This window comes from Oncorhynchus nerka, linkage group LG3 (genome assembly GCF_034236695.1).
Source record: "Oncorhynchus nerka isolate Pitt River linkage group LG3, Oner_Uvic_2.0, whole genome shotgun sequence".
In the NCBI taxonomy this organism is placed as follows: Eukaryota; Metazoa; Chordata; class Actinopteri; order Salmoniformes; family Salmonidae; genus Oncorhynchus; species Oncorhynchus nerka.
The window spans coordinates 26,580,553-26,588,733 of record NC_088398.1 but is presented as its reverse complement, the minus strand read 5'-3'; the positions used below and the strand labels follow the sequence as shown (position 1 = coordinate 26,588,733).

The 8,181-nt window shown below is 42.0% G+C and overlaps 1 protein-coding gene across 3 annotated transcripts; it reads right to left on the bottom strand.

Moving 5' to 3' along the window:
* Window positions 1–2,984: 2,984 nt before the first annotated feature.
* On the bottom strand, window positions 2,985–5,241 carry LOC115105749 (mediator of RNA polymerase II transcription subunit 18). Of its 3 annotated transcripts, none has more exons than XM_029628110.2 (3): window positions 4,936–5,241; window positions 4,562–4,664; window positions 2,985–3,919 (listed from the first exon to the last, which is right to left on the bottom strand). In XM_029628110.2, exons 2-3 carry the CDS (start codon window positions 4,632–4,634, stop codon window positions 3,366–3,368), a joined length of 627 nt encoding a protein of 208 aa, XP_029483970.1. In that variant the 5' UTR covers window positions 4,635–4,664; window positions 4,936–5,241; the 3' UTR covers window positions 2,985–3,365. The 3 variants fall into 3 exon arrangements, with proteins under 3 accessions (XP_029483970.1, XP_029483951.1, XP_029483960.1); XM_029628091.2 differs by having other exon boundaries at window positions 4,885–5,240; XM_029628100.2 differs by having other exon boundaries at window positions 4,931–5,240.
* Between the last annotated feature and the right edge of the window lie 2,940 nt (window positions 5,242–8,181).

The window sequence follows — 8,181 nt, the reverse complement described above, 5'->3', positions numbered from 1 at the left end:
AACCATGAGTTTGTCTGACTATGGGTAAGTAAAAAACTAAATCAAGACATCAACACTACGAAATAACACTTATGGAATTATATAGTAACCAAAAAAGTGTTCAAAATATCAAAATATATTTTAGATTCTTCAAAGTAGCCACCCGTTGCCTTGATGACAGGTTTGCACACTCATGGCAATCTCTCAACCAACTTCATTAGGTCGTCACCTGGAATGCATTTAACAGGTTTGGCTTGTTAAAAGTGGAATATCTTTCCTTCTTAATGCATTTGAGCCAATCAGTCATGTTGTGACAATGTAGGGGTGGTATACAGAAGATAGCCCTATTTGGTAAAAGACCAAGTCCATATTATGGCAAGAACAGCTCAAATAAGTAAAGAGAAACGACAGTCCATCATTACCTTAAGACATGAAGGTCAGTCAATGCGAAAAATGTCAACAACTTCGATAGTTTCTTCAAGTGCAGTCGCAAAAAACATCAAGTGCTATGACGAAACTGGACCGCCACAGGAATGGAAGACCCAGAGTTACCTCTGCTGCAGAGGATACGTTTATTAGAGTAACCAGCTTCAGAAATTGCAGCCCAAATAAATGCTTCACAGAGTTCAAGTAACAGACACATCAACTGTTCAGAGGAGACTGCATGAATCAGGCCTTCATGGTCTAATTTCTGCAAAGAAACCATTACTAAAGGACACCAACAAGAAGAAGAGACTTGCTTGGCCCAAGAAACATGAGCAATGGACATTAGACACGTGGAAATCTTTCCTTTGGTCTGATGAGTCCAAATTTGAGATTTTTGGTTCCAACTGCAGTGAACGGATGATCTTCGCATGTGTGGTTCCCACCCTGAAACATGGAGGTGGTGTGATGGTGCTTTGCTGGTGACACGGAGTGTACAAACTTTTGACTGGTACTGTAGTATTCAGACCCTTTATTCTGTACTTTGTATAAGCACCTTTGGCAGCGATTACAGCCTCAAGCATTTTGGGGTATGACGCTACAAGCTTGGGACACCTGTATTTGGGGAGTTTCTCCCATTCTTCTCTGCTTCTCAAGCCATGTCAGGTTGGATGGGGAGTGTTGCTGCACAGCTATTTTCAGGTCTCTCCAGAGATGTTCAATCGGGTTCAAGTCCGGGCTCTGGCTGGGCCACTCAAGGACATTACGGAGACTTATCCCGAAGCCACTCCTGCATTGTCTTGGCTGTGTGCTTAGGATCTCTCTGTACATTGTTCTGTTCATCTTTCCCTTAATCCTGACTAGTCTCCCAATACCTGCCGCTGAAACACATCCCCACAGGATGATTCTGCCACCCCATGCACCATTGCTTCAGTGAAGCCAGGTTTCCTCCAGACGTTACGCTTAGCAATCAGGCCAAAGAGTTCAATCTTGACTTCATAAGACCAGAGAATCTTGTTTCTCATGGTCTGAGAGTCCTTTAGGTGCCTTTTGGAAAACTCCAAGCGGGCTGTCATGTGCCTTTTACTGAGGAGTGGTTTCCGCCTGGCCACTCTACCATAAAGGTCTGAATGGTGGAGCTCCAGAGATGGTTGAGGAACTCTGGAGCTCTGTCAGAGTAACCATTAGGTTCTTGGTCACCATCTGACCAAGGCCCTTCTCCCCGATTGCTCAGTTTGGCCGGACAGCCAGCTCTAGGAAGAGTCTTGGTGGTTCTAAATTTCCATTTAATAATGGAGGAGGCAACTGTGTTGTGGGGACCTTCAATACTGAATACATTTTTTTGTACCCCTTCCCCAGATCTGTGCCTCAACAAAATCCGGTCTCGGAGCTCTACGAACAATTCCTTCGTCCTCATGGCTTGGTTTTTGCTCTAACTGTGGGACCTTATATAGACAGGTGTGCCATTCCAAATCATGTCCAATCAATTGAATTTACCACAGGTGCTCAAATCAAATTGTAGAATAATCTCAAAGATGGACCTGAGCTCACTTTCAAGTCTCATAGCAAAGGGTCTGGAAACAAAGCGTTTTAATAAATGTACAAACATTTCTAAAAACCTGTTTTCGCTTTGTCATGCTGAGGTAGTGTGTACACTGAGGAAAAAAATAATGTAATCAGTTTTAGAATAAGGCTGTAATGTAACAAAATGTGGAAATAGTGAAGGGGTCTGAATACTTTCCGAATGCACTGTATATAGGAGGGCATCAGCGGAAAACTGATCTCTAGCCAAGAATGGAGATGATACAATGGAGACAAGACCATTTTTAAATAACTGTAGATTATACAACCGGAGGCCTCAAGTCTTGTACATACAAGAGCCTCCCTCCGCTTAGGTTTGCCATTGAGGTACTAATGGGTTAAGAGAAATGAGAGCGGAAGGGAAATCAATGCTTTTGTGAGAAGAAGAAAGGGAAAGCTTTCACAGGTATATGTATAATTAAGCAATTGAAAAAGCTAATTAGAGTTGTGGGATGAGATGTGCAGAACTCGTGGCTAATTATTACCATGGCAACCACGGCTCCTGTGTAGATGATCGGAGGTGCAGATATAACTGGCTCTAACCAGAAAGGCCGGGTTTTTACATATAGAGTAGGAGAGCTCCCTAGTGGTAAACGATGGAAATGGCACCTGTCAACAGGGTCACATGTAGAAGACAAACTTTGGGGAGTGTTGCAGACATAACTGTTATTAATAGAGCTGGAATGATGGTGCGGCAGGTATGAGAGCTGGAATGATGTGGCGGCAGGTATGGGCATTGGGCCAGTAACCGAAAGGTCGCTGGTTTGATTTCCCGAGCCAGTTGAAAATCTGTCGATGTGTCCTTAGGCAAGGCATACCCAATGCTCCTGTAAGTGGCTATTTTTTTAAACTACACAAGTCAGTTACAAATTCTTATTTAAAATGACAGCTTACACTGGCCAAACCCGGACAACGCTGGGCCAATTGCTGGGCCATTCCAGTGTTGTGAACTGCTGCACCCGCATCTGTTGAGTGCTGCAAACCAAGAGGACACAGTTGAGTTGAGAAAAATCATGTTTAATAAACACTATAGCTGTGCATTTCTGGAAACATCCAACACAGAACAAAGCACTATCAGCATCACACAAAACCAATGTTCAGCACTAAATAGATATTGTTATTTATTGACTCATTCAAAGCCTCATTTGTCACATCGTCCATGTTGGCTGTGTCAATCCTCTTGTGAAGTCCTTTTCAAACACTACTAACATCCTAATGGCAGATGGTGAGATATAGAGTTCCTTCACAGAGACAAAGGACTGTGGGAAAGCACTTTCTTATAGGAATCATACAAAATTAAGTCCCAAAAAATACATTTGAAAAAAACTCCACTTTTTCCATGACTGCCAATAGCCACTTACAACATATTAACACACCCCTTCTTACATGTGTCTCTTGGGGTCAATCTTCTCCAGGTGAACTAGGGGCTTGAGCTGCTCAGCGAAGCTGCGCATGTCCTCCGACATGGTATCCTGGCCCGCGGGGGCCAACACACTGAGCTCCACCAGGTAGGAGAGTGACAGCGGCTCAGTGTTCTCTGTATTCCCAGGGACCAGGATGCGCGACAGTTTACTCACCACCACTTTGAGCACGCCTCTACGGAAAATGTGGCCCTTGGCTACGAACTCGTGGTCCATGCGGAAGCCCATTTCGTTGAGGAAGTCGGGCAGGCTGTGCGAGGTGGCCACATCCACACAGTTGCGAACCAGCGCGTGGCGGGACTTGTCACCCACCTCCGGCTGGCCCAGGTAGCGCAGGTGCCAGGGAACTGTTGGGTGGGAGAGGGAGCGGCGGGCACGTAGCAGGAATGGGTTGCCCTGCTGGCCCTTCAGGAGGTAGACCAGCTCATGGTCGGCGAATGTCTCAGGTTCCATGTTGTCACAAAGGCCCCGGAGGCGGTGCAATAGGCTTTCGAGGGCCTGGTCCAAGACGCTGCCTTGAGTGGCGACATGACAGAACAGTGTCAGCAATGTTTACATTTACAAGCGTAACTTGAAAGCAGGGTAACTTGTCATTTGGACTTTTTAGAGTGAATTGAAATGCCAATTCAAAAATATAAAAGGCCTCAATGAATTGCAACTGATCCCGAGTTGACCAAGCCACAGCACAGGAGCTGGTATGGGGTCTTCACCTTAACATATTGTAACGACCCTGGGTTTATAAGCGTGGATATCTACTCTGCCACTCGAGCATGCTTTTGCGACACAGTCGATAGCTCGCTGGACTTCGGACTAGAAGGTTGAAGGTTCGAGACCTGCTCCTGTGTCATTACATTGGTGTCAGAAGTGGGATCGGACCTTGCATGCACGACAGTGCGTGTGCTTGGCCAGTGAGTGCGTTCCTATAAGACGTAGAGTCGCAAGCTAGCGTGAGGTCGCGCTCTTTGAAAGGAGGGAGTATTGTAACGACCCTGGGTTTATAAGCGCGGATATCGACTCTGCCGCATAAGCATGCTTTTGGGGGACAATCGATAGCGCGCTGGACTTCGGGTTAGAAGGTTCGAGACCTGCTCCCCTGTTGCATTGCAATATTTACACTTCAGACACCCAAATACAGAATACCAAATAGGCAGACTCACCTTGCAGCAGGTACTCCATCATGTTGATTGTGCCACCCGTGATGGGCAGCACTGAGACTGGTGGGGCCTCCATCACACGTCAGTGTCAGACAGGTAACGTTAACTAGATCAATGGAAAAAATGAAAACACATCGTGTTACAGACTACCAGTGACTATAAACATGTATTTTTCGTGAATGCATCTCTAACCTATCCAACTTTCCTGACTGGCTAAGTTAGCAGGCTAGTTTAGGCAGACAGTAGCTAATTTTATTCAAACAAAGTTAGCTAGCCAGTTAGCTAGCCAGCCAAATAAACTACAGCCAGAAAGTATTACAACTCACCGATAGGATAGTTACTGCGAAATAACGCTAAATGCACTAAACTTGCCTTACAATTGTCCTTAAACTGTCGCGTATCTGCTTCTTCCTTCCCAAACTGCACTGCACCAACTCAAGCTAACTTGCAACCTAGCTAACGTTAGCTCATAGCTAAATAAGGTTAAATTGAAACTAGCTAGCTAGGAAACTCCAAACAAACGTTCAAAAGCAACCGCTACACATATGCCACTATCAGCAGTGACAGAACAGAGTTGATTGAGCCCGTGTGATAGAGGAATAGCTAGTTAGTATCTAGCTCGTCACCCAGATCCACGCATTTCGCAGCGGGTTGGAGCATGGGGCATTCAAGAACGGTAATGTTGTAGAGTGTTCTGAAAGCAACTCAGTGGCTCGATGATGAGTTCAAAATGTCACATTTCAGCAACTTGTTTAAAATTATGTCACAAATGACTTGTATAGATATCTAAATACACAGGCTTTATGCTTTTTGAGATATAGAGCAGACTTTCTTCGTTTTCTTTTTTTCTTTTTCTTTTTACAGTGGTTTAAAGGTTAAAAGTACAGAAGTGCTTGACACAGTGCGATACAAATTTGAAGTACAAACAAAAGGTCATGCAATAATGTGATTATATAAAACCAACCATTCAAAAGCCTGCAAATAATTTCCAATAACAATAGTAGGCCTTTTTGGAATTGTGTGTGCCTGAGCACAATGGAAAAAAAACTTGATTTAGGCTATTTATTACTCCTCTCATCAAAGTAGTATCATTCTTAGTTCCTAGACCCTGATATGACTGTGCACACACTCATTGTCATTTATGATGTCATCTCTCGGTTGGAGTCTCCTGATAACCAAGGATGAATAAACAAGTGTAGGTACTTTCTCCTGTTGAAAGGATATGCATAGATGTATGCGCATAATACCATACTGCTGTGCAACTAATTATCATCATCATCATCGTTTTAACAAGAATAATAATAGTAATGTCGGCTAGATAAGATAACTTACAAAGTTGGTCCACTGGCCACCAAAGAGAAGTTGATTGGCAGAAGCTTAAACATTTGAACAAACAGACACATTTTATTTTAAGTAATCCCATTAAAACAGATAGGGCCTCAAACTGCATACCATCTCCAAAAAATTGTATTAATCTTCAAAGATAACAATATGGAATATTTATCCTGCCTGTAAGTATTCTCCATTTGAAATGGCATAACATAAACAGTGCCAGTACAACAAGGAAAAGGCACACAGCTGCAGAGATTCCAGCTACTGTTGATGCCAGCCACTGAGTTTCTCGGTTACCTGAAGGAGTAGGCCCATTGTCTGTAAAAGAGGCAACAGTGTTGTGTAGTGTTACTACAGAAAACGCTGGTAGTGAAGTATCTGTCAATCCTGTTGAAGTTATTGAACTTGTGGAAAGTCAATGAGATTGGGGTTTAAGAACTACTCAACTTTTGGTTCTCACCTATTCTTTTGTTGGTGGTGTTGTTCAGAGCGGAGTCAAGTGAGTAATATGTGCTGGTAATCACATTCTTTGTTACTTCATGCATAAAGCCACTGCCTGGCACAGCGGTTATTACTGGCATGTGAGATTCTAAATAAAGAGATAGATGGTTAGGGTGAGCTGTAAACAAATTTAGTGTAGACGATCAATCTGCTTGCAAATTATCTCCAATTATAATAAGCTGACTAACCTTTTTCAAGAACAACTGAAGTGGACAATCCATATGTCATCTTGTCATTTTTATACAATTCACATGAGTATATTCCTTGATCCTTCTCTGTAAAAGGGCTGATTACCAGTGAACGATTCCTTGAAACACTCTTTTTATGCCATAAATCTTTGGAAAGGCGATGTCGGACGCTTTTATCCTCATGAAAAAGCTGGGTGCGGTGCTGACCAGCATTGTTTGTACTGTAAAACCAGCTAAAAGATTCTGGATGACTTTCATTACTTATGCAGGGTATCAACAATTTTCTACCAAGCGGTGTGCGAAGAGGACTTGAAGAACCTACATCAGATTGATAAAAACAATAAGAAAGCACAATAGCATTACATGAAATAACTGTTTATAAAGTGTGGATTGATGATTGAAATAGTTGTACATGTCTCGTATGCCTATAGAAAACAATAACATGTTAATACAGCTTCATAAATAGTCTAAACAAATCACTCAATGCATGTCCTATTTGAATAAACTGATTTGCATGTCCAAAGAGACATTTGAATATTGAAATTGAATTCAATCAGTGAGTATTCGAAAAACGTCTATTTTTAAGTTTCTGTGGTACATCTGTATACTAATTGTTTGGCTGTATAACAGTGTACAATAAGGTTAAACACTGTATATATAGCCTTGTGAATTTTCAATAAAGTCTAGTATTGAGCAATATTAATGTTTTTGTAAATTTCAGACACTTACCTGATGTTGGAAATGAGGCCCAAACCATAAATACAATAATTATGGCAGAGGTAGCGATCATGATTACAAACACTGATGAGGCAGATTACTTTAGCGTTGTATTTTTTTTTTAAACACAGGTAATCTGCTCTAAAATGTGTAAGCTACAGGCCTAAGACAAAACTGCCACTTAATGTTTGTAATTTAAAGCTATAGGAAATTAAGCTGAAGTTACAAATCTAACAGTTGACTCAGTATGAAACAGAAATAAGAAATAATGCTTTACATAAACATTTACGAACACCTCCCACACAGATGTTTCCTCAGAACCAATGGCATAGGCTGTGGTGTAGGTGTCAGTGACACAAAATGGTGCCCTTGACTAAATTTGTCTGTATCTCCATTTTCCATCAGCGGGTTTGCATGCAGCTTCTTGCAAGGCGTTATCACCATGTGAGAACATGTCATTAGTCACTAGGCTTGTCAGCCTTCATTGGAAATGTTGGTTCCATTGCATTGCAATTGCTATTAGAAACTGAATGTTTCGGCCTAGATCTTGGCCTTTATGTTGTTTTTCAGAGAGGGATAGCCAATCAAAGGGTTAACAGGAAGTCAACATGTGCTACCTGACTACAGTATATCATCTATAGTTATATTATAGTAGAGGTTGATGGCCAATGTCCAACATTTGGTTGTATTTTGTCCAACATTGTCCTCTTCTTGGGGTTCCCCAGGGTTGTGTGTTCTGATAATATAGCGCTATAATCAGTCATAATAACTGTCAGGGGAAAAAACATTTTTTATTTTATTTTTTATTTTACCTTTATTTTACTAGGCAAGTCAGTTAAGAACCAATTCTTATTTTCAATGACGGCCTAGGAACAGTGGGTTAAC

Coding starts and splice junctions, on each gene's coding strand:
- LOC115105749 (XM_029628110.2), bottom strand. CDS start 4,634: ATGGAGGCCCCACCAGTCTCAGTGCTGCCCATCACGGGTGGCACAATC. Junction 3,920..4,561: donor GATGGAGTACCTGCTGCAAG/GTGAGTCTGCCT, acceptor TCGCCACTCAAG/GCAGCGTCTTGGACCAGGCC.